The 26,887-nt window shown below is 42.5% G+C and overlaps 1 protein-coding gene across 2 annotated transcripts; it reads right to left on the bottom strand.

The window, feature by feature from the left end:
• OTUD3 (OTU deubiquitinase 3) lies at positions 1-22,949 on the bottom strand. Of its 2 annotated transcripts, none has more exons than XM_033114216.1 (8): positions 22,590-22,949; positions 15,800-15,948; positions 11,645-11,757; positions 7,917-8,039; positions 3,285-3,416; positions 2,760-2,856; positions 1,399-1,583; positions 1-428 (listed from the first exon to the last, which is right to left on the bottom strand). In XM_033114216.1, the coding sequence occupies exons 1-8, from the start codon at positions 22,808-22,810 to the stop codon at positions 252-254; spliced, it is 1,197 nt and encodes a 398-aa protein (XP_032970107.1). In that variant the 5' UTR covers positions 22,811-22,949; the 3' UTR covers positions 1-251. The 2 variants fall into 2 exon arrangements, with proteins under 2 accessions (XP_032970107.1, XP_032970108.1); XM_033114217.1 differs by having other exon boundaries at positions 3,330-3,416.
• Between the last annotated feature and the right edge of the window lie 3,938 nt (positions 22,950-26,887).

The raw sequence follows: 26,887 nt of genomic DNA, 5'->3' as shown, positions 1-26,887 counted from the left end.
TTTTTCCTGGTGTACCTATCCACTCCTAGAACTCAGTATTTTAATTATGGAACATGAATGGCTTCACTGCACTTTCACAAAATAAAACACCCACCAAACTCTGAACAACAAGGAGACAGCCTGAAGGACACTGAGTGTGCGAGCTCGTGTGCGGATTCTGCGGGCCGTGTTTCGTAAGGACGGCCTCCTGGGAAAGCCGTACGTAGCCCTCCATCTTCTCCTCACTTCTCACAACGCGCAGCCGGCCAGAGTCAGATACTGAGGGCAGCGAAGGTCTTCACCAAGGTGACCTGCACATTCCCATCTGCTTCGCTTCTGTTGTTCTCCTTGTGGCTACTCCTGCTCCCCAGGGCTTTGTGACGGTGCCTCTCCTCCTGTCGCTTCTTCTTCTCCAGGCGCTGCTGCTCTCGCCTCTGTTTGTTTGTGACCTGAAAGGGAAGACGCCCCATGAGTCGCCAGCCAGCGCGGCTGACTCAGGCTGCCACCTGCTGAAGGGAGACGCAGGGCTGACAGATGCCGAGGGCACAGATTGCCTTTCAACAAGAACAGAGAAAACCCACCCAACAGACCAAAAGTGATCTATTTTCCATTACTGCTCAAATTTACATTTAAATTTACATCCCCTCGCTGAGCTAGCAAACAAAAGCAATTCCATTCTCCTCACAAACCAATCCCAAATGACCTAAAGAAACGTTAACCCTAGTCCAGCAAGAGATAACCCTCAAACGTGCCACAGGACACCTTTCTCTATGTAATTCAATGCCCCAGGTTATCCTAACAAACTCCTCAGAAGCTCACTGCATTTTTGCCTCTGCCTGTGGCTTTTTACATTATAGTGCATTTTGAGCTCAGAACTTGATGAGAGTGTTTGAAATGAATTCCAAATTCAGTAAAATGAATGGCATCATATGCTACCGATGGGAGCGGGGAGGGTGGAGCGGGGAGGGAGATGTACAACCTTTCTGGGAAGCACCTGACCATTTACCAAAAAGCCTTAAAAAAAGTCAAATATCCATGCCCTTTAACCTGTCAGGTCCTCTAGCCAAGTAAATAATGCAAAATACAAAGATTTATACAAGCTGGGATTTTACAATGGGCATTAACATGGAAAGCACCCCTGCACACAGTAATGTCAGAGGGGGAAGCGGGTACACGTGCATACACAGAGCACCATTTCAGCGTGGACTTTCTTCCCATCGCCACTGCACACACCACACAGGACCAGTGAGTTCTTCATTCTGCTTCCTGACATACCCATATGCATTCCCCATAGTTTTTACATTAACTACTTCTAAAAATCCAAAGAGAATTTCGCATTGAAATTGAGCTCCACGTCCCCACCACTGCCACCAACTTACAGTAGCCCACCATTTGCCCTTGCGACCCCACCTTTCATACCTTTGGGAGCTGGTTTTTATTTGCTTTGTTTTCTTCACTAGGGCTGGCCCGCGCCTTATTGTTTTCAGTCCTGCTTTCATTTAAGCCCTGATTTCCAAAGATTCTGGTGCCACTGCCACCCTCCTCCCGTAAAGGACCACTCTGCTCGGGCACTCGGCCACTGGACTCAAGGTTCTCCTCTGCATCTTCCAAAGAAAGATATTTCATTAAACTTGAGCACCTAAGATAGTTACACAATTCGATTACTGTTAAATGACTCCAAAATTACCTGGGTCCCTGGAGCACTGTCATTTGGGAAGCAAGTTTCCTTGAGGCAAATTCTAGTATCAAGTTAATGCAATGGAGAACGCAGGGGAAAGATACTGGTAAAATGTGGAAGATAAATTTAAAAATAACCTGTTGACCAGCCTCATCATCAGCTTCCCACCAGAAGAGTGTTTTGTGTCATTAGATAAACTACGTTTAACATGAATTTTTAGGGGGGAATCTTTCATTTGCACCAAAACCAGAAAAGAAACAGGCTCTAAAGCTGTGCTATCCAACACAGTGGCCACTAGCTATAATACATGTGGCTATTTAAAGTTAAATAAAATTTAAAATTTAGTTCCTCAGTCTCACACAGCCACATGACAAGTCCACACCATACTGGACAGCACACATACTTTAAAACAGTGCTGTTTTAAAGTCACAAAGACCAAGTTACTTACTGCTTTCTAAGAAGGCACAGCAAATATATAAAGTAGGTAATAAAAGAGCCAATCACACAGAAAACTATAATGTTAAGAATAGTATCTGGCATATTATCTCTGGCAATAAGTATTGAAATCATTTTAAATAAATGACTTGAGAAAAAAGTTAAGATGTCACATCTTTTTTCCTTCCTGTATGTCATAAAATTAAACTCTGTTCAAGTAAAAATAATTCTGAATTATCAAGTTGATAGATATTAATAATCTAAATATTTCCATCAGAAAAAATAAAATATTTTTCTCTCCAATTTTAGTCAGCATTTTGATTTTATAAAGAAACCTTATTTCTAAAAGGATAAAGTCTTCCCTGACATCCTCCATTCCTCCCAAACTGGGTTAGGTGGCCTTTTCATGCATTCCCCTACTCCATTATGTATCATTATGCCAGCTTACCTATCTGTCTCTACCACCCTCACCCCCACCCCCAGACTATATTCTCTCTGGTGCAGGGCTAGGACCTAGTAAAAAATGCTTGCATATAGAAAGTGCTCAATAAACAACTGCTGCATAAATGACAGTAAATCACCACCCGTGGCTTCATTAAAAATAAGTATTTGGAAAATTACCAACACAGTCATTTTGAAAGCTTATAAATATCAATCGTGGACTTACTATTTCTTTTCCCCTGGTTCATCTGAAGCATGGCAATTATTGCAGATTCAATATTATAATTTTCAGCTTCCAGGTTCTGGACTATCAAATTAAAATCCTATCCAAGAAACAAAGGAACACTTCAAGACTCTGGGTACACTTTCCTCTCTCTCTCTATTTCAACAATCTGATAAACAAAATGATGTAATAGTGAGAATTGAGACAAGGTTTCAAGACCGTTTCCATTTTTAAAATGTCAGTTTTCAATAAGGCTGGGCACCCGAATAACCAGTTATTATGAAAAATAAATCCACAGACTTCCTTGGGATTTTTGAGCAGTATTGGGTCAAGTCTAGCAAACAAGAGAGAAATGAATAAACAGCTCTCATTAAGTCGTGTCACACAAGTCATCAAACTACAGATACCAGGGACCTAGGTTGGCCCATCAGGTACTGGCATGCCAGACTGCTGCTACAGAACCAGCAGGTAAAGTAGGCACAGCAACGCTTGTTTGGACTACCACTACGGCATGACTGAAATACTAACTGAACAGCCAGTGGCATTGCAAACTTTCTGGACGGCATCTTCCACCTCATCTCCCAGGTCATCTTCTAGGTCCGCTCCCTTAGTCTTGCTCTTTTCTCTTTTATTTGGTTCATCTTGATGAAGCATCTGAAACTAAAGGAAATATAAGGAATAATAATCATGGATCTCTAGCAAACTATGTTCAGATCAACATAGGAAGACACTCTAATCTCAAAAAATCCTCCAAATATACGGGGAAAAGATTCCACAAACAATCTTAAGAGAAGGGCAATGACTAGGCTGCATTTCATCTGGATATGGAGATTCCAGGTCACAAAAAAAGTACTAAAAAGAAAGGCCCAAGATATGGGACAAACTGTTCAGTGAGCACTGATGGCATTAGAGCCCCTGAGGTTTCTAAGTACCAACATTTTGGCCATGACAGCTGACGCAGACAGCACACATTTGTCTCAGCTGATGTCCAGAGGTGTGAGCTTAGTAACAGACGAGATCCTCTACACTAGCACCCGACGAGCTTTGCGGCAGGACAACTCGTCTTGAAGAATCATCCGTACAACACTCCTCTAGTTCCCTAGGCCCTATTTGGTCATCAGCTGGGTTTGATGTGTGAAGTTCCGGTCCCAAATGGACAATGAGAGGTGAGCGTGACTCACTGAACCTCACCCGCATACCACCACCCAAGGGAACCCGTCAACCCAAATTCTAAAACCACAAAGGGCAGTTCACTTAGTATCCACGAGGCCTTTACAACCTAAGCCTCAATCAGAAAAGCTAAAAGCATCCCTCTATGGCTGCTTAATCACCTTCTCCTTCTGCTTCCCCTTAATGCGGGGAGATGGGAAAAACATTTCTAGTTTTTGCATATAAAAATGTAAGTGGAATCAGCAGTGTGCAGTACATTCATTAGTGTTAACAAAAGAGCAACCCGCTATAAAATTACATCCTAACCATTTGGCGATGTGTATCAAGAGTGTGTGAAATTGATCCAAAGGAAACAATGGCAAGTATAGAAAGGATTTATGTAAAAGCGCTCATCACAGTGCTACTAACTGTGGTGAGTAACTGGTAACAACCTGAAGGTTTCATAGTATGGGATGGTTAAACAATTGTGGTAAAAACAGAGCACGTGCTTCATTTCCATTAAAGTAGGACACAATAAGGATTTTTACTACTACCATTATCATTTAACAATGTTTTGGAGGGAAGTCAATGCAATTAGCCAAAAAAAAAAAAAAAAAAAAAAGAAAGAAAGAAAGAGAAGAAAGTTATAAGTATAAAATTCAAAAGAAGAACAGTTATCACTATTGGCCGATGATAATTCTATTCCTAAAATAAAATAAAAGAAAAACTACTACAAACAAAAAGAATTCTTGCAAATCATGTATTTGATACGAATCTAATATCTGGAATACATAAAGAACTCTTACAACCCAACAACGAAAGAACAAACAACATGGACAAAGGAATTGACTAGACATTTCTCCAAAGATACAAAAGGCCAAGAAGCACATGAAAAGTTGCCCAATATCATTAGTCATTAGGAAAATGCAAATCAAAACCAAAGATACCACTTCACACCTAGCAGGACGGCCATAATTTTAAAAAAGAAAGAAAGAAAAATAACAAGTATAATAGTAGTGGGGATGTAGAGAAAGTGAAACCCTCAATACACTGCTGGTGGGAATGTGGATTGGTGTAGTCACTGTGGAAAACAGTGTGGCAGTTCCTCAAAAAGTTAAATGTAGGATCACCGTATGACCCAGCAATTCCACTCCTAGGTATAGGAGCCTAGAAGATTGAATACAGGTACTCAAATCTTAACACAAATATTCACAGCAGCACTATTCACAATAGCCCAAAGTTGGAAACCCAAATGCCCACCAACAGACAAATGGATAAATGAAATGTGGTATATCTATACAACTGAAATATTATTCAGCCTTAAAAAAAAAAAAAAAAGAACAAAGTGCTGATATGTGCTACAACATGTATGAACCTTGAAAACAGTATGCTAAGTGAAAGCCAGACACAAAAGGCCACATATTGTGTGATTTCATTTACATGAAATGTCCAGAATAAGTAAATCCATAGAGACAGAAAGAAGACGGGTGGTGGCTGGGGGGAGAAGGGAAACAGGGAGTGACTGCTTAATGGGCCTGAGGTTTTCTTTTGGGGTAAAGAAAATGTTTTGGAACTGGATGAGGAAGTGGTGGTACAACTTAGTGGCTGTACTGAGGTCCACTGGCTTATATAGTTTTAAATGGTTAATTTTATGTGCATTTTATGTCAATTAAAAAGAGACTCCTGTAGGACAGCTGTGTATGTATATAATTAACATTTCATTAAAAACTCTCATCTATACAAGCGATAATCTGCTAGGAAACATTAAGGGGAAAAAACATCCTTTCCTTACAATAGGAACAGAAAACACAGAACACCTAAGAATAAACTCAGCAAAAAATGGGCAAAATCTGTATGAAGAAGATGCTCCTACAGACCACCAAAGAAGTCAATTAAATAATACAATTTACCAGGTTCATGGCTAGGAAGATTCAACATCACAAAGATGTCAATTTTTCCTTAAGTTAATCTGTGAATTTATTGAGACCCCAATTAAAACAAATATGAACATGACTTTTTAACTAGACAAGAAAATTTATTCTAACATTCCTAAGTAAAACAAAGCAAGAATGTAGGAAATTACAAAAAGAAAAGGAATGATGAATGAAAAATTCTACCAGATTTTAAAATTTACTCTTACTAATTAAAACAATGGATATATTAATACATGAGCAGAGAAACCAGTGGAAAAGATCTAAATGTTTAGAAATAGACCCAAGTACATACGGGAATTTAGTATATGAAAAAAGTGGCAATTTAAATCAGTGAAGAAAAGATGTACACTAAATAAATGGCTTGGGTACAACAAAGTAACCACAAGGAAAAATATAAAGTTGGATCCATACATCACACCTTTATATGAATATAAATTCCAAATAGAGATAAGATTTAATTTAAAAAAACATGAAACCCTAAGCACTAAAATAAACTATGGGAGAATTCTTTGTTAACCTCCGAGTGGGGAAAGACATTCCTAATTATGACCCAAAACCCAAAAGACACGTAAGAAAACTTGGTAAGTTTCACCACATAAAAATCTAAAATTTCTTCATAGCAAAGACTAAGAATAAAAGGATAAATGACTGAAAAAATACTTGCAACTCATAATACAGATGTAAGCTAATTTCTCTAATATATAAGGAGCTCCTAAAAATCATTAACAAAACGTAATGGGAAAAAAATGGGCAGAGAAAATGAACATAGTTCACAAAAAAGGAACACAAGTAAGTCTTAAACACAGGAAAAGATGCATAAACTCACTAACAAGAGAAATACAAATTTAAACTGTGAAGAAAACAATTATTTCCCTAGCACGCTGACAAAGATTTGAAACTCTGATAACTCGCTGTGCTGGCAAAGGTGCAAGAAGAGACACATGTTGCAAGTGGGAGACAAAATTGGTAAAACCTCAACAGAGAGCAATTTGGCAACACCTATGAAAATTATAAATGCACATGTCCTTTGATGCAGTAGGGACCTTCTAGGAATTTATCCCACAGATACACTCATACATGTGTGAAAAGATGTACAGTGTTTGTAAAAGCTGAAGTTTGAAAGCCTCCTAAGAGTCCATCAATAAGGGGGTGGTCAAACACACTACAATGCAGCCACACAACAGAGTACTACGCCGCTACTTAAAAAGTGGAATACGTGCGCATACATGCATATTTGCTTGATATACAGAGGATGCAAAAAAATGTATACACATTTTAAGAAAGGAGAAAACGGTATTAAAATTATGCTGATGGTAACCACTTTGACCACCTCTCGTAATTGCAGAAGTCAAACGTGATCTTTTGTTATCAGTATATATTGAGTATTACAATTTTAATACAGTTTTTTCCTTTTTTAAAATATGTATACATTTTTTTGGCACCCTCTGGATAAAGTACCTGTAGATTTTATGATATACTGGTAACACAGGATGCATCCAGGGAGGGGAACAAGTGTGGGAGAGTGACTTTCACTATATAGCCTGTTACATATTTTTATTTTAACTCATGGATAAATACGTATTACCTACTCAAGAAATTAGTTTTCAGCTTTTTAAATTACGAAGAAAGTGTGTAACACAAGAAAAGGCTTATGCCATAATGTTAATTTTTAAAAAGCAGGAAGAAAGCTATGTTAATACCAAAACAACAACAAAATTGTGTCCACGTAGTTGATTTTGTGTACTTTTCATTTTCTTCTTTACTTTTTCTAGTTTCCGAACCTTAAATACAAAGCATGGACTGATTTTAAACATATATTAAACATAAAAGTAATCCAAAGTTTTTATAAAATAATATTCACGTCATCAAAGCTATCAGCTATTAGGGAAAGCAAAAGAATGACAAGCAATTTAATCTTTTGCTCTCATCTAAGCTAAAAAATGAAAAAAACTCAAGCCCACAGATTCTTAAAAGCAATGTTCCATACAACCATCGCTGGTTTTCAGCTCCAGGCACCCAGCTCTCAACCGGGTTCCTCAGAGGCGGGACTACAGAAGGAAAGAGGGGCGTCACTCACGTCAGTCTGGAGATGGGCGGGGGCTTCGGAGTTATCATTGATCCTCCGCACGCTGTCATAGTGCTCTCCGTACCGATAAGCGATGTGTAACTCCCGCCCAGTGCTTTTCCCTGTGCCACGAATCTGCAAGCAAAAGAAGGGAGATGCCAGCAAGGATTTGGACAGTGTCACCTCTGGAGAGAAACGCCACCCAGACTGCCCAGGAAGCCCAGTTAACAGGCTCCATATGGAATGCATGGAATGTGACTAGGATATGTCCTGAGCCAGTTCTAACTCATCTTTCTCCTGTCCGTGTGCATATGCTTCAGTGTGCTTAGTATGGAACGATCTGGAAAGAAATCCATATAAAAACACATACTCAAAAACCAGGGGCAGATTTAGAATGAAGTTGAATGGGCTTAAGTTTCAGGGCATCAGCACGTCTCATCCCCTCAGACACACAGACCTCGACTAGACAGAAGGCCTAACGACAGATGTAGATTTGTTGGGATTGAAGCTCCAACAACTCAGGGGCCCTCTTTGAGGAAAAAAAAATACAAGATTACAAATATTGTAAAAATGCTAGAACCCCCTCCCATGACCTTGAAAGGGGGCCTTAAAAAGGGGCCACTTACGCATCATTAGCTTCACAGTAAATCCACCCGTCGTTACAACAAAAATAGCATTTTCCATCAACCACATACTGAGAAATATGAACAAACTCCAATCTCCCACTTACATCAATTTCAAAACACAATTATTCGTAGTCCAGCAGCACTAACGCACTGCACGACCGAGGCACCACTCACAAGGCAGGGCACCTCTGTGAAGGGCACCCCTGCAGGACGCCCCAGCAAGAGTGGTGCTCCCAGGAGTCACGCAATCCAGAAGCCCTAAGGTCCACCCCGTGAAGAAACACCGCCTCGACAGAAACTCTGAAGTAATTCTGAATCTGTCACTTAGAAAGCCCAGTAATCATCTCTTTGTTAAAATTTGAAAACATTAGCACTTCTGTTTTTCCTGAAAGTCACAGGTAGTAAGACACTACTATTAATTTTAACAATACTTATGGTCTAAAATCACAGCCAAAACCATGGAACGAATAGGAACCACACGAGACCAGAAGTCAGAACCGTGCAAGTTCTCTCCGGATAGAATATCTAGGTCTCAAAATGCAGAGAGTCTGGTTGTGATACACTCCCAAGAGAGACAGCACCGTGTATGTCCTAGGAACAGGACTGGGAAACTAGCTTATTAGAGCCTCTGAATGACATAATCCCTAAAGCACTTATATATTTAGATAATATCTAATACTATATACACATTATACATTGGAAAAAATAACTAAAAAAATAGCCATCAAATTGTGAGCTGATTTTCATGGAGAGAGAGAGTACAGAGGATTTTCACTTTCTATGTTACACGAGCCTATACTGTTCACAGAAGCATATATTCCATTTACAACCAGGAAAGAAAGGCAGGTTTCAGTATCTCCATGTCGTATGAGCCTCCTCATTATTAATGTACAAGCTCTTACCCATGACAGTAGCAACCAATGCAACTTCAATTCTTCAATTCCATTAAGATGCTTCCTTGGGGTGGGGGAGATCCAATGGACAGTACCATTGTGAAACAAATTTATTTACCTTAAAAACATATGCTTTCAATGTTTGGCAATCCATGAAAGAGAACACTACAGAAATGTATTTGAAAGAAAATTCTAACTATGCAGAATTATCTTCCACAGCTACTTAGACAATTAAGAAACTAGAATAAAGTTATCAATGGAGGAAAAGGCAGGCTGTGTTTACTAAGTTGGCACTGAGTAGTTTCCTGCAAGAATAGGGTCATTATGCTGTATATTCAAATGATTTTGATGACTTCTGCTAAACAGTGAAAATTAAAGACAAGAAGCTGGACAACGAAGAAGGTGACCAGTATTCTTGGCTCAAAGACCATCCTTAGAAGGACAGCGCCTCACTAAAAGTATGACAGCTCTCCCTGCTGTCAGTCCATCGGACAACTCTGCCCAAAGAACACACGCAGATGCTGTTCTCCTGCTCACTGCATCCCTGGTCAAAATCCTCACCAACTCAGGGAGTATCTGATTTGTTTTGCTCTAATTGTGTTAAAAGGACATTACGCCAGACACAAGGGTAGGTACCACCATTTGGAGGACATTCTGGAAAGGCAAAACTGTAAGAGACAAATCAGATTAGAGGTTACAAGGAGCTGGGGATGTGGGGAGGGGACGAGTGACTGCATAGGGGCATGAGGAAACTTTTGGGGGTAATGGGAATACTCTGTGTGTTGATAGCAGTGGTGGTTACATGACGATATTTGTCACAACACAGAAATGTACACCTGAGAAGGGTTAATTTTTGCTATATGTAAATTATAGCTCTACAAACTTGACTTTATTTTTAATGAGCAAAGGCGCATTAAGAATAATTTGCAAAGGTATATGCTGGTGGTATATGAGAAAAAAACACCAGTTGCCTTTATACTAAAAATACATAGGGGTACATAAATGTTTGTGTATACATACGCCTGGATGTGTCTATATGTGTGCAGATGTGTTTAAAATGTGTATGACAACATTAGGACATGTTGTCATTCCAGTTACGTATGAATGCTTGTTTGTTTGCTAATCAGTTTCAGGTGTACAAAACAACGCACTAGGTATTTACAGCCCTCTCAAGGTGACAACCCCTCTCCCCCAATCTACTACCTAAGAGTATGAGTAAAATGTTCACAGGAATCATCTCTGGGGAGTGTGACTCTGGTGATTTTTATTTGCCTTTATGAGCTTTTTTGAATTTTCAGAATTTTCTACAATTAATGTTTTATCTTTCTAATTAAAAAGAAAAGTTAGAAATGGAATAGTGGAGGGGGCGGGGGGAGGGTTAGTGGAAATCACAGGCCCCGTCCTCAGGAGGGGAGCCATGAGGTACAGGAAGCCCTCTGACCGCACCGAGGAAGAGCGGGGGTGGGAGCCTTAATAACCTCCACCTGACCTCTGACCTTCCATACGCAGAATGTCTGGTCTGGTGGATTGGGAGATCCGGTTAACAGGATACCAAAGGTAAGAAGTCTGAATGGACCGCTACTACACAATGGGGAGGGGAGGTGGGTAGATAAAGAAAAAACAAAATGGCTCAACAACGTGCTCTGCCAGCCTACAGCACACACTTAACATTTGTTGTAAAATCTTATTTGCTGTAGAAAAACCACTAGTACCATATGTACAGCTAAGCAGAGCAGAGAAATGAAAGTTGACATCCTAGGTCATGAAAAAAATTTTGTTGTTCAGAACATCCTTTTTAGCAATGATTATGACAGTGAATTTGGTCTTTGTTTCCTTCCACCTAAAAATCATAAACATACATATGGGACAAGACATACTTCAAAACCAGAATTTGTATGCGCTAATCCTTTACATAAGTATTTTACAGAATTATGTATAGTATTTCCGCATGAGGCTCTCTGCCCCCAAATTACTCAATGAACTGTCTGCTGAATAATATTTCCGGCATTGTAACGCTCTCTGAATTACACTCCAGACTCCACGTGAACATGGCACAGGGTTTAAGCCCAAGCCACCACACGCTTCTGGTCTCCGATTAGGCTTGCAGCACGAGTGACCCTGTCGAGTTCCATAGCACAGGTCACGGCCCATCATCTTAGGACATCCCCAAAGCTAATTTATAAAGAAGAGCTTAAGACAAACTCTTGAATAGATGACCTACCTGCCACAAAGGGGCATTAAGTTGATGAATCACCACATTCAATTGATGATTTCTTGCAAAGGCTACAATTGCATCATTGCCAGCAAATGTACCAGGCTTTGCCAAATTGGCCACTGCATGGAAATAGGAGAGAAAAATGAAGTCTTTATAATGGAAAAACCCCAAATGCAAACATGCTTTGGTATTTATTTAGTTCCAAGTAATGCGAAACAAGGGTGTACCTCTAAAAAGCCCATTAGCTTTGTTGGTCTACCCATTTAGCTGCTTAAACAGTGTATCAATTGCAATCGTTCATAAAGGATTCATTTACTTATTCCTTCAATAAATATTTACTGAATGCTGCCTTAAGCCTAACTCTATAAAAGACACTGGAAACGTGACAACGCAGAGATGACAACAGCTTGCGTTAACGAATGCTTAGTACGCATCGAGCACTGCTAGACTCACCCCTCACGGAGGATCACTTTCCATCCTCAAACCAACCTTCTGAAAGGCCTTATCATACGCACACCATCTTCTCGATGAGGAAACTGAAGCAGAGTAGTGTCGGCTGAAAACTAGTATCAACTAGGCGTTTCGTCACCAAAAAAGGATTTCTTCAGGAAAAAGGAAGGGTTGCAACCCAGTGCATGCTGACATGGCAAGCCGCGTGCACACTCTGGCCTGCAGGCCACGATGGATGGGTATTTATAGAAAGGAAGTTAATGGACGGGGAAGGTAGAGCCCCAGAACTTTATTACAAACCTGAGTTCTTCTTGCCGGGTCCCCACGTGTAGGTGCTACTGCATAGAGTGCGAGAACTTCCATTAGCCCTAGCGCCTCCCGCAGACCCTCCGACTGACTGTTCGCCTCAAGTTCCAATTCATCTTTATCAGTTATAACTGTGCCCAAGGTCACAGAGCCGGCACACAGCAGAGCTGAGATTACAACCCAGGCAGCCTGACTCCATGACAGCCACTCCATTATCCAGCCTGTCACAGTTTGCCCTCAAGAAGTTTACAACCAGTGGGGGGCAACCAAGAAATAGGCGCTAGGGATGCATGCAGGGAAGGGATGTATGGTAAAGAATTTGGACTTGCCCTAAGAAAGGTCTCACCTTTGTCCACGGCTCCTGGGAGACAACCTCTAAACCCTTCAAATTTCCCAAGTGATAGAAATGTCTGCTATTCACAGTGGACTTCTCAGCCACACCTGATAGTTTATGCTAATGAGGTGCTCACGGTGGACCTCTCTGGCCACGTCACGTCAGCCAGACCTGAGCACTGCAGACTGGACACTGAGTTCAACCACTCAGGCCATCAATCGCTAATGCCTACATAATGAAACCCCACAGAAACTCCAGACACCAAAGTGCAGGTGAGCTTCTACACTGACCATACTGTGCCACACGTGATGCCAAGAAGATGACGCATCCTGAGGACAACAGAAGCTTCATGTTTGGAACCTCCCCAGACCCTGCCCTTTGGCTGATTTTGATCTGTATCCTCGCTGTGTAATCAACCATAACTGAGTACAATAACCTTCTGTGAGTTCTGTGAGTCCTCGCAGCAAATGATCCAACCTGAGAGTGGTTTTGGGAACCCCCACACTTGCAGTTGGTGTCAGAAGTGAGGGAAGTCTTATGGAAGACTGTGCCCTCAAACCTTGCAGTTTGGCTAAGTGCAGGCTGGAAACATAAGCCAGTTTGGTAGAGGGGGGCGGGGGGATAAGGTGTATCAGATACGACAACTAAAGCTGATTCCCAAACGACAAGGAGGACACAGGTAGACGAGCAATGCTCCGAGCGGAGGGGAGAGAGTGAGGAAGAGAGAGGGAAAGGGAGAGAGACAGAGAGAAGTAGAGGGAGGTAGATGAGCCTGCGGACTATACAGGATGGCAGGGACTTACAATGCTGAGACGGCAGGGTGGGAGTTGAGGCAGAGAAAAGAAAATCAAGGTCGTGGAGGGCTAGAGTCTAGACTTTATCCTGAGGTCAGTGGGGAGCTGCCAAGGGGGTGCAGACAGGGAAAAGATGTATTAGATGGACATTTAGATCACTAGTCTGGCTGCAATATGAAAAACAAACTGAATGGATCAAGAGGCATTGAGACCAGTCCAAAGAGTACTGAAAAAAATCTACGCAGATGGCCACAGAGGCCTGAGTTTACAAGAGGAAAATACACTGAGGTGGACGTGACATCACTTAATCAATGACTGAGTATGAGGAGGGAGGGACAGGAGACATTAAGAACATTCAGGATTCTGATCTGGGTATTTGTACAGATGGAGAAAAGATGTTGTCGATTCTCTGAAGCCAGAGTCTAAAGGAAAGAAATAATCCTAAAAAATACAGCCAGTTGCAAGGGTAACCAGCCCTGAAGAGTTAAGTGAGCCGATCATTTATTCACTCAACAAATGCCTTATGAGTGCCCACCATGTGCCACGCGTCACCATGTTGAGGAACAGACATAGTCCCTGCCCTCAAGAATCTCAGTGTAAAAAAACACGTAACGATGATACGAGTGATAATGTAAAAAGTCTAGTCTTCAACTGACACACAAATCGAATGTACAGGCTTCTAGGTTTCATTTCTGCTCTGGCAGTCAGGGCCGACTCACTTCTTTGAAGCTCAAACTTCTCTATGTAGTACCAATGAGCAGGCATTCATATCATAGTTCATTTCAGGAAAACACTTCCCCGTTGTACATCTAATGTGACCATCACACTGGAGACAAGTGCCTCGTCCTGTCACACCCCCAAATCTACACAATGACCTTCACCACTAAAGATATTCAAAGCAGAATGTCAAGTAACAAACTGAGAACTCACTTCATTCCAAATGATCACATAAGTGGATCAATGACAAAATTCAGCGCGTAGAGCTAAACTACACACCTTGCCCCACACAGCCTCTCTAATTTGTGCACTGCTGACCAGCTGGTCAACTGTGTCTTATCCGCTAGATAAAATGTGATGCAGGGAGAGACCATCAGAACTCAGCGACTGGTCCCAGCTCCTCCCTGGGAGTTGTGCTGCGGGTGCCTGCTGACTGAGTTCTTTCCCGGTGAGGAATGAGAAGGGCTTTGGGATCACTGACAGTTTCCCTGCCCATGTCTTCCTCCTGCTGCCCTCTACCTGCAACAGCACTTCCGTCCCCCTCTCTCCTCCCCACCTCATTATACCACCAGCTGTGTGTTGGGCTCCTTACCCCTAACAGCTGCCTTGGTGGAGCCCCTCTTACTCTTTTATCTGGCCAATGTGGAGACCCCTTTAACTCATCTCCCTTCTCAGTGTCTTTCCCATTCTTTCTTGACATGGTTTCCTGAGTTAGACTCTGAAAAACAGGAACTATTCTGTCTCTTTCCTGATAGAGAGACAGGTAAGACTGTGAGCCCTGTGAGGAAAACGTTAATGTCAAACATAAATGTATCAGCAACTAGCGTAGCACATCCTCAGTAAACAATTGTCAGATTCCAGTTTAAAAGCTCATATGTATTTTCTTACTAGATTTGTGCCTATTAAGGAACTAATTAAAATCACTAAATGATTTGCCTCAAAGAAAACAGGTTGTGTTTGGGGTTTTGGTGAGAAATTAAAATGATTTTACTGATTTTTTTTATTATAAAATACATGATCACTTAAAAATCAGAAAAATCTACAGAAGATAATTTAAAGTACTCACAGACCCACCATCCCCAGGTGGCTAACACTTAAGAACTTATTTTAATTGTATTATTTAATTTAATCTTCACCAAAAAAACCTATAAAATAGAGGCCATTATTATCTCCCCCTTACAGAACTTTAAAGAGAGAAAATCGTGCCTGAAAAATAAGTGGAGCCATCTTTCCATAATTCGCCATTGTGTTCTGTGTGTGTTTACCGTGTAAAGACAGGACCACTCTATACACACTATTTTCTAGCCTGCTCCCCACCCCCGCACTGAACACAAAATCCTGAACAGCTTTTCCAGTCAATTAACATCATCATTTTTATCAAAAGCACACACGTCTACACCGAGTGCTTCCCAGCGCCTAGCATGCCGCCTACTGCAGAGCAGTCAAGCAAATATTTGTTGAAGAAATGACATAATTTATGGAACCAAACCCCTGGCTGGGAGGCTGGGGAAGTGATGGATGTAATTACCTGGGAGATCCAGTATCCCGTAGTGAACCTACCATGTTTCTCAAAGGGAATGTCATCTTCTACAAAGGGTTCAAAGTCTTCCCGCTGCTGTAGCATGTAGTCCACCGTCTCCTGTCGGTGCTTGAGATGATTCCGGGAGTGGCCCTCCAACTGATCGCCCAGAGCTCTGAACAGGCAATTGCTAGCAAAGCGAACATGTTGGTCAAAACCTTGTAAAAGTGAACTTAATTCATCTAAAACGATGGTGCTTCACGCTAGGCGGCCCGCGGCAATCTTTCACACACAGAAGAGAGAAAGCCTCAACTGTGACAGCGCATGATTCTTCCCAGATACTGCGGGGAGAGTACTCGGGCACACGTCCAACCACACTACCTTCGTAAGAGGCAACGAACAAGGATTCTACTCCCCACGGACCGGGAAAGTCATTCAGCTGCTTCCCCACGTGAGGCCGGTGATACACTCACTAACCGCCTGAAGACAGGGTCTTCGTTATAGCCCCTGCCTCGCCTACGGGCTCTGATTCCAGATCCTCTTCCAAAATGATCCACTGGAACTACTCCCTTTTTTCCGGAGTAAGTTTCACTATAGCTGCCCAGCTAAGCAATCATTCACCTAACCGAGTACCCAGAAGATAAGAATTTGTCAAGCTCCCGATACAAACACTCAACTCAGCTGAAGTCCTGAGAACAGAGTGGAGCCAGCCACGAGGAGGCCCACGCGCAGTTGTACCCTGCAGAGACACTTTCCCCTCCTTGGCTCCTCTCAGTGCTGCTGTTACTCCTGCCAAATGAAAAACTTGAAACACTATTTTTATTTTGTTGTGTTTCTAAAATTCAAATGCTGGTAGTAAAGCTTGTGAGGCATTTTTACTTTGCAACCCTTCAAAGACTTCTAAAATTCCAAACTGTATCGCAAACAGAGCCCAGATACACAGAGCCTGAAACAAAACACACACAATCTGGTCTCCTTAAAACTAAAAATAAGCCATTCTGAAGTCAAACAGTTGCCCGGTTTCACACCAAATTGTTTACTCTTCCAAATGAAAACCTATGATACTCTAATTCCAAAATATAAACTCATCCCTTCCACAGACTTCAGATTTAAATGCATAGGAGAAAGAGGGTTTTTATGTTTTTGTTTTTCAACTCAGAAAAATGAATTTTTCAACAGAAAGTTATAGAGAGGCAGGAATCTCTTCAAACGTATAAGGATTTATACTGTAGTTTTGCAGTGGGGAAGGGAGAATTTAAAAACAACAGATTCTAGAAACTAGAAACCAAGAAGTTTTGCGTCAATCTGGGACAAGATTCTAGATGGAATTGGAATATAGCAGTTCAATAACTAGACTGAGGTATCTGTTGCTAAAAATTAAACAATGGCAGTCTTTTTTCAACCGTAGGGGAAAAAAGCAAGCCAATGAATAAAGCGTTCTCAATTTTAAGCTTTTCTCTCAAATTTTCTTCAAACTTTAGCACTGTCACCACTTGTCTATTCTTTAATCTCTCTTAAGAGGTGTGATTTAGCCCAAAATTCTGTATTTGATTATTTCACATTTAATATATAGAAATTCATGGTGCTCTACAGAAAGTAACGTGCATTCTAAGAACTTTTAGTAATGTGGGCACACGTTCTCTTTGTAAGCCAAAAAAGTAGGTATAAAACTGTGTCCGCTGCATGAGTGCAATCATGTCCATCGCACACCATATACACACAGAAACACACACAAATGTATGCAACCACAAAAAACAAACCACTGACTGCACCACTCAAAGATCCACTCGCCTGACGATATGCCAGGAGCTGTCCTAACCACTTCACGTGTATTCTGCGTGCGTAGTCCTCACTCCCCTGAGACAGGTTCTGTTACTAGCTCCCTGGGTGACTCGCCCAAGGTCACAAAACTAGTACGTGGTGGACCCAGGATTCAAAAACCCAGGCACCAAAATGTTAGCTGTAGTTATTCCTAGGTAGTGAAATTTAGGAGTAAATGTTAAACTATATATTATTTTAATATACTTTCCTGTATTTACCAAACTTGCCTGAGCTCACTAACGAGTCAACATGAAAACCCAAGAGAGACAAATCACTTCCTTTTCTGAAAGAGTTGCAAGTTAATGAAATGGGAAATGGAAACGAACACTACAGCCAACCTGAGCTCCTTAGGGAGCCCGGCAAGAGCACACATGACACTTGAGAACAAAGCCACCAGGGCCCAAAGGACCCCTAGGAGCTGCTGCTGCCTCCTGAGTGCACACCGTCCCCCCGTTACACCACGCGGCGCTTCTCAAACCCCACACTAGTGACATTGTGGGAGCATTCTTTGTTGTGCAGGCTGTCCTGCGCACGGGAAGATGTTTAGGAGTAACCTGGGCCTCTTCCCACCAGATGCCAGTAGCAAAACCACCACCTCCTTCACTGCCAGGGATGACAATCAAAAATGTCCCCAGACATTGCCAATTGTCCCCAGGGGCCAAAATCATCCTCACTTGAGAACCACTGTGCATAGGGATACATGTAAAGGTCTTGCATTTGAGTTCACAAAAACAACCAATTACACAAGTAGCATATAACAGTTTGCGGGGGGCTCAAGAATTTAGTATGAGCCAATATTATATACAGCCATCAAAAAACCGGATGGGCTCCTAGGCTGCAGTGATGGTAGTCAATGTGCAGGAAAAGGAGTGGCAACGGGCTTTGTTCTATTCCTTGTGGTCAGACGGCAACTAGAGTACTGGGTACCATTCTGGTTCATGCATTTGGAGAGAGACATGTTCAGATGAGATGACGTGGTTTAAAAATGCATAATAGCAAGATGATGAACAACTAGTGACATTTAGCCTAAAGAAGGCTCAGGGGGACGTGACAGCTGCCTCCAGCTATTTGTCATGATGAAAGGCATGTTATACTTGCACAATAATATAAAACACGGGAGCTACAGAGACACAGATTTTTGACAATAAAAGGAAATTTGATTTTAGCTCCATGGACATAGATTGTATAGAATCAGGATTTTGTAAATTTCTATCTATTGGCAACCCTTAGGAATTGTCTCCATCTGTGCTGTACCTCAGCACACGCGACTACCGAGCACTTGAAAAGTGGTTAACCCAAACTGACGTGTGCTACGAGTGTAAACTACCGGATTTTGAATAGTATTTTCGAAATGTAAAATTTCTCATTAAAAATTTCTATATTGATTATATGTTGAAATATTTTAGCTATAGAGGCTTAAAATATATATTAAAATTAGTTTCACCTGTTTAGTTGCTTTTAATGGGGCTACTGGAAAACATTTAAATTCCATACGTGGCTCTCGTTTCATTTCTCCTGCACAGCGCTGGTCTAGGTCACTGACTCTCAAAGTGTGGCCCCTGGCTAGCAACGTCAGCACCGCCGGAGAACTGGTACAAAATGAAAATTCTGCAGCCACCGCAGGCCTACTAAATCAGACACTCCAGGGCTGGCGCCCAGAAATCTAGTCATTCCAAACAAAGTGTTTTAACTAGCCCCCAGGTGATCTGCTACATGCTCAAGTTTGAGAAACGCTAGCCTAGAATCTAGACACTAAATCAGAGGTTCGCAATTATGGCTGCGCCAAAGAATCACCTATGGACCTTTTAAAAATTATCAGTAGCCAGGCCCCACCGCCTGAGATGCTGGTGGAGCTGATCTAGACAGCCCAGGCACTGTATTTTTTCCAAAGTTCCCCAGGTGACTGTATTGTGCCACAGGGTTGAAAACCACTGTGCTGGAAACAAAAGACAGGGCTGCTGTACAGGTATGCAGGTAACAGACAGGCGAGATGACGTGTGAAAGCGCTTCCATCCCTCAGACCCTAGAATTATAAAAACTAAATGAAAAAATAAAACTTGTTTGCAACAGAAATAAATGGCTAAAATTAGTGATTCTTTAATGTTTTAATTGTAGAACACTACTAATTAGTAATGTAATTTAGGGCTACATTTAGTAAGATACAACTGGATATAGTTCAGAAAGATGCTAATATTATATTGCCTAATCCAATCAGATTCTTTTCATGCTGTAGCCAATGATGTTTTTAAGGACATCGTCATGGTTAAAATACTTTTTTCTTGTTTTAAAACTGAATCCAATTTATGTGGGTCCACCTTCCAGGCAGCACAAAAAATTGCAGGTGGCCAAGGATGCATCACAAAACACCATCAATAGCTCCCTGATTAATCTATGCTAATCTGACTCAACTCACGGAAAGGCTACATGAGCGGATCCCAGCTAATTTATCTGAAAGCCCTTGGAGGTTCCGGAGTGCTACAACTACCATACCACCAACAATGAATCTGCCAACACAGCAAGATGCTCTCAGGATATTCAATATTATAAACAGACCAGAATGGGAAGACGGAAGAGTAAAGACTGTCAATTCTTTTTTTAATATTACCATATCTTTATTATATTTCCTCAAAAGTACTCAATAAATATTAATAAATAAAAGAATGTTGATACTTGCCAACCATCACATAAACAAGAAACACTATCCATTGTCCATTGATAAAGCCATGTCACCATATCCGAAAGCACAACACAGGGCTGAACCGCAGCCCATCTCAGGGCACCCACGTGAAGAATTTGTGAGCTTCACGGAGCCCATACGAGAGAAATTATCATTATCATTCTATCTAACATTGGCCAAAAAATAAAGGGCTTGGAAGGGAGAGACAGGAGCATTCCAGCCAGCTGGCCTCTGGCCTCGGCAGCCTCAGTGCCCGACTTCTACCCCAGTACCCTATACACCTGTCATCCTACACAAACTGTAGATCTCTTCAAAAAAATGTGCTCCGGGGCCTTTAACCCATTACTCCTCCACCTGGAATGTTCTCTTGGCATATTCCTATCGGTCCTTCATAACGCAGTCTGAGTATGACCTCCGCTGAGAAGCATCTAGCACAGTGTCAGTTTCCATGAGAATTTGCTGAATGAATGAGAAGCCCTCCTGACCCTTTCAGGGAGTGTTAACCACTTCCTTCTCCACAGCACCACTATAATTAGTCACTGTTAAGAAGATACTCAACTGTTTTATTTATATAATCCATTCTCAAAGTGTGACCCAGTTTGCGGGGAGGAGAGTCTCTGAGACCCTTTCAGGTATCCATGAGCTCAAAACTAAGGTGTTACTGATCTTTTTCACTCCCATTTTCTCACAAGCGTACAGAGGAATTTTCCAGAGGCTACCTAATATATGAGGTTATCCCTCTGACAGCTAATGGAACATGTAAACTTTCTTTTACTTTCTAATATAGTAAATATTGCTAGCTATCACCCACATAAACAAAAGCTCTTTGGAGTCCTCAGTAATTTTTAAGAGTGTAGAGGGGTCCTAAGACCAAAATATTCGAGACTTTCTGTTATATGTTTCTCTTACTAGACTATGAACTCAAGTATCTTAGTCATCAATGTATTCCCAGCTCCTTGCTTAACCAAAGGTTGCTGAATTAACTAAAGAAGTACGCTCTCCTTGGGGGGTGGGGGAGAGGTAGCACCCCCAAAGTTCCCATAGCTTAGGAAAGCCCCCTCAAGATTTTACAACTCTTTGTGGCGTGATTCCTGCTCATAAGCAACCTTCTGTGGAGTATTTCAGTTTCCTGGGCATCCTAACATGGAAAATACCACACCCAGTACAGCAGAAAAAAGCAAGCCAATCATCTGCAAGGAAGAGCCCCAGCCCAACCCCTCTGTGGTCAATTAGTACTTTGATTGACAGTGAAGTGTCTTGTGCTTATGAACTTGGTTAGGATAATAAGGTCCTGAATAGTTAACAAAGTTTGTATTTGACAAAATCGAGTTACTAAGTGAAAAGCGAGACCCAGCAAAGCCCAAGTCTTTAACTGGAGAGACTCCACTAAGGAAATGCCCCTTTGAGGTCCCCGGCTGAGGGTCTAGCTGGTCTTCCTCTATGATATTTCTATCATTCATTCATTCAACAAAAATGCACTGCATGCCTCTATGTACTGGGCACTATGCTATGTGGTGGTGAATAAAATATAACAAACTCTAAATCCAACTTGCCTCAAGCACTGGGCATATGTGGGAAAGACGGGAAAGGTTAACGGGAGCCAGTTCAGACACAGTCTTGATAAATAACTGTTCTCCTCTTCCATCCATGCTTCTGTTTCCACATCCCCTTTCCTGAAACCATTTTTCCTTCCTTTCTCCCATTCTCTCCCTCCCACCCATTTACTGATCCCGTTTTCCCTAAAAAAAAGGCTGGACCAAGATTCCAGTCCAAACCCTAAGAAAGCTTAGGTAAGCACCTTTGCTTACAGAGAGGAAACTGAGGTCCACGGAAATAAGAATTAGAGACGCTGCCTACAGCCAACAACAGGCCCCCACAGACCTCATTTCACAAGGCAGGAGCGGGGTGGGGGGCACCACCCAACAGTAAGGGCTCGAAGGAGGCACAGTGTTACACCAACGAGGCCTACGCCTCCATCTGTCTGACCGTCATTATGACTGCTCTATGCGCTGTCCTGCTCTTCAAGCGACTGGCTCCATCTCGTCCCTGCAGGTCTCGGCTTAAATGTCACCTTTCAGAGAGGCCTTCCTGGCCACCGAACTAAAGGAGACCTGCTCCAGTATCCTCTCTCAGGACCGCTTTAGAGTTTCCTCGCGGCCTTGGCCACCATCAGGGCATCTGAGATTACTCGAGCGTCTCGAGGGGACCCCCTGCAGTGGGGAGCGCCTGCCGCTCGGAGCCGCCCGAATGAATGAGTGGACGAGAGCGGGCGACGGTCGCCCAGCCCGGCGCGTCCCCCGGCGCCGCCTCCCGCGCTCCCCGGCCCGCCTCACCCGTCCCCCGGCACCTCCCGCAGCTTCAGCCCCAGGGCCTGCAGCTGGTTAGCGAAGCTCACGAACTCCTCCTCGCAGCCGCCGCCGCCACCGGACTCCGGCCGGTTCCTCCGCTCCTTGGCCAGGGCCCGGCGCGCCGCCCGCTCGTCCCGCTTGCGCTCGGCCTCGGCTTTCCGGCTGCCGCTGCCAGGCCGGCTCTTCGCCGCCTGCTTTCGGGACATGGCCGTGGCCCCGCGGCCCGCAGCGGCAGGAGGAAAAGCCGCAGGACCGCGGGGCGGCCGACTCAAGTGCGGAGAAGGCGAAGCGGAGCCCGTAACGTAGCTCAGCGACGGCGACGCGGACACCGCGCCTGCGCCGACGCCCGGCACCCCAGTCACGTGTTGGAACCCCGCCCCCTCCGCTCGGCGTGATGGTCAGGCGCCATAGAGAGCTCACCTGGGAAGGCTAGAAGGGCACACATCCTTGTTTGTTCCGTTCTTCCCCCTAGCGGTGGGTGGTACTCTAAGCGAGGAGCCGGTGGGATCAGAGCAAAGCAGGGAAAGGTCAAGAAGAGAAACGGAGGGTGACAGTAGATTGGAAGGTGAGAGCAGCGGCAAAAGTGAGGAAAGAGGAGAAACTGAAGAATTTAACTCGAGTTGTGTGCCTACAATTGCGATAGGGGCTTTCATATGACTCATTCTTGTTTAATTATCCCAAGTTACAGGAAACTGAATTTGAGAGGTTAAGTAATTTCAAGAAGATCACACAGCTCAGAAGCAGAGCTTTGCCCTGGTTCCAAAGCCCATACACCTTGTGTATTTAATCTTGCCCTTCTCTGCCTCTCTACCGTCACTCATAATTCAAGGGAAAGGTAACCCCTGTCCAAAACTGGTGGCTCCTCTGGTAATCTTGATTCCACTGTCCCAAGGTGACGAACCTAAGTTTGCCTGGACTAAGGGTCTTCCTGGGACACAAGACTTTCAGTTATAAAACTGGGACAGTCCCAGGCACATAACGATAGTTGGTCACCCTACTCCATACCCGCCTACTCTGAAAGCTAACTAATCCCCGCTTCTCCCTCATCCCTGCTCCTGTTTCTTAACTCTCTTCCCATAGTGATGCCACTGTCACCTCTTCTTGGCCATCTAAACAGTCTGTCACGATCCCTGGGAATGTACCTGAGTCTCTTTCCTTAATAATCTCATTTTCTCATTCCACTTACAAGTTCTTCTTTGGTAATAGCCTTCACTTCCTCAGTTTCAGTTAGCATCTGTATTTATCTTTGATGTGTAAATAACTCATTTCAGGGCCTGTGACAGGTGCCAGGTGTAACACTAAACTAAAGAGACATGGTGATCGCCCTCAGGAAGCCCAGATTCCAGTGGGACATACAGGCAGGGACACAGCAATTACAATAATACTGCATGACAAATGCTTTCAAGGAGGAGGTGTACAGGATGCTGTAAGGAAAAGAGCGAAACATGCAAAAAAGATTCCCAGAAGAGCTGAGTTGTAAGCCGAAGCTTAAAGGATGAGCAGGACTTGGCCAGACTAAGAAAGTTCAGAGCAAAGGGGATTATGTATCCAACACCAGAGCTCCGTTTTGAGGTACTGAAGGAAATGCAATCTGACAGGACCACAGGGTTTGGTCCATGAGACAGGAAATAGAAGGAAGGCTCAGCTGGCCCAGCCTCATAGGGCAAAGAAAGAGTGTAGCCCAAGTTCTTGGAGTCATGGGGAGCCATTGAAGGGTTTTAATTAGGGAACTGACATGATCAGGTTTATGCTTAGAAATATGTCTTTGGCTATAGTGGAGAGAATGGGCTATAGTGGAGAGAATGCCAGGTAGGAGGCACCTGTAGATGTCCAAAGACAGGTGATGGTGATGGTGTTGGCTGGGGCTGGGATGGAGGGGAAGAGAAGTAAATTGGAAGAAAGATAGATTCACATGCTAGTAAAAGTTCATGGAAGTGAATTGGATGGAATTGTTGGATGGTTCTGAATTTCTCTACAGATCTTTCTTTGATTCTCAGGATGAAAGAGCATGAATTGTGCCTGGCCCCACCTTTTCTTTCACAGACATTCCAAGGCCTGCAATGAGCCTCTGCTTATATTTAGTAAAGTTGGGAAGCAGTGCTAGGAGTGGAAACCACTGGACAGGATGGCAGAGACCCAGGATCTGGTCCAGGTCTACCACTGACTGACTCCTTGATCTTGGGTTAGTTGCTTAATATCCTTAGTTTCCTCTTCCTCAACTGTTAAATGGGAATAAGAATAGTAAAGACCAAATATAATAGTTAAGATAATAATGACAAACTTTTATGGTATTTACTGTATGCCAGGCACTATTCTAATTGCCTTACCAACACTATCTTATTTAATCATTACAACACAATGAAATATGTACTATTTTTAATCCCTTCTTTATAGATGAGAAAACTGAGGCACAGAGAGGTTAAGTAACTTTCACAAAGTCACATAGCTAGTAAGGGGCACAGCCAGGATTTGAAGCCAGGCCATCTGACTCCAGAGTACATGCTATTGACCACTAACTATATATTATACTACACATATAACTTTTTATAAAGTACAAAGAACTCTACATAATACATAAATTTGTTTCATTATTAACTCTTATGTGCTTCCCATATTTGTTGCTGAAACAGTCTTTCTACTATATCTGTTGTCCCATATCACTACTGTCTGATTTTCTATTTAACTTTCTCTGCATTAAAGCAGATCACAAAGATTTAGAGCCTGATAGCTCTAGGTTTCCAGCTTGGTTTCACCTTAGGTGAGGTATTTAACTTCTAAACCTCAGTTTTCTGTTCTATAAAATGACTATGATTACATAAGACTGGGCGGGAGAGTTGTAAAGATTAAATAAAAATGCAAAGCCCGAGGCCTCCAGTAAAATCCAGCTTAATGAAGTTGTTTGAATCATTCCTCTGATTGTGGAAAGTTCGTGAGCTCAGGGGCAAACCCTGACACTGCAAACTTCAGAAACTGGGGGAGAAGAGTTTGTCACCACAAAATGTTGAAATGCAGGATGTGTGAAAATATTGACAGAAAGGCAAACACGTGCCCTTCTTTGAAACTTCTTTTCTTGCATATGTCCGTGGCCTGTCAGCCCATGCCTAGAATTTTGAATGAGCTATTTTCTCTTCTCTCATCAGAAGCATGTGTTAGACAATGTTTTCCCCTGAGTGCAAATCAATACTGCTTATAAATCATATCTAAAGGCGGAAGAGAAGGAGTACTTGTGAATTAAATGGTGTTCTACCAACTTCACCAGAGTTACTTAAAAGAACCATCAAAACTTATTGGGTGGCATTTAGTACAGATAAATAACCAAAAAAAAAAATTGTGACTAGATTTTAGTAAAGAAATGCAGCTTCAGGACTTGCAAGAATGTACCAGCAAGGATGTGGGGGAAATGTGAACCTTCATACGCTGCTGTTGGGAGGTAACCTAGTCTGGCCACTTTGGAGGGCAATTTGGGCAGTCTCTGGTAATGTCCTAAAAGTATGATGACCCAGAAATACCGCATCTCATTATTTACCCTCAAACAAATCCTGTACACGTGTACTAGGAGGTATGTCCAAGGATGTTTGAGGCATAATGGTGTGTAAAAGCAAATAATTGCAAACAATGTAAATATCCATCAATAAGAAAATAGCTTCCTCAATTATGAAATGGCCATTTATTAAATACTCTGCAACAGTTCAAAAGGAAGAGGTGGAGTAGAAATGAGGTATGTCTACATGAACTCACATGATTAGCTGCCCTAGACATGTGCTCAAATGGAAACGCATGTAGTCGAGCAATCCATTCCACGTCACCTTTATGTAAAACAGGACAACAACGTAAAATGGAAGAACTATGTGTTCTACAGCTATGTACGTATACATAAAGATGTTGAAAAAGGTCTGGAAAGATAAATACCAAATTGATAAGAGTGAGGAGGGAGTAAAGAGTGAATATGACCTTGTCTTTGTCTGTATTTTTTTTAATGAGGGCAAAGTAATTTTGAATGTATTATGTATATAATTAATAAAATTGTTTTACTGGACTAACAAAATCTATTCTTTACTTCAAACTGAAGCCCTATAGAGTTCTTTGGGGGACCTGCTTTATTAGCTGACATGAATTTGTAATAAGCTTATTGCTTTTCCTGACCAGTGGGTATTTTCCTCCTTGGCTATTACCACCCGCAATTAGACTCAGTAGCCAAAGGACTTCCTTCTTGCTTGAGAGCCATTTCAGCCACAGTAGCTCTTGCCAAGTCAACAGAAGGGGCAGTCATGGGCTCTCCCCCT

The sequence above is a fragment of the Rhinolophus ferrumequinum genome, chromosome 9 (genome assembly GCF_004115265.2).
Source record: "Rhinolophus ferrumequinum isolate MPI-CBG mRhiFer1 chromosome 9, mRhiFer1_v1.p, whole genome shotgun sequence".
Lineage (NCBI taxonomy): Eukaryota > Metazoa > Chordata > Mammalia > Chiroptera > Rhinolophidae > Rhinolophus > Rhinolophus ferrumequinum.
Note: the sequence above shows the minus strand (reverse complement) of the source record. Positions and strands in the feature narration are given on the sequence as shown.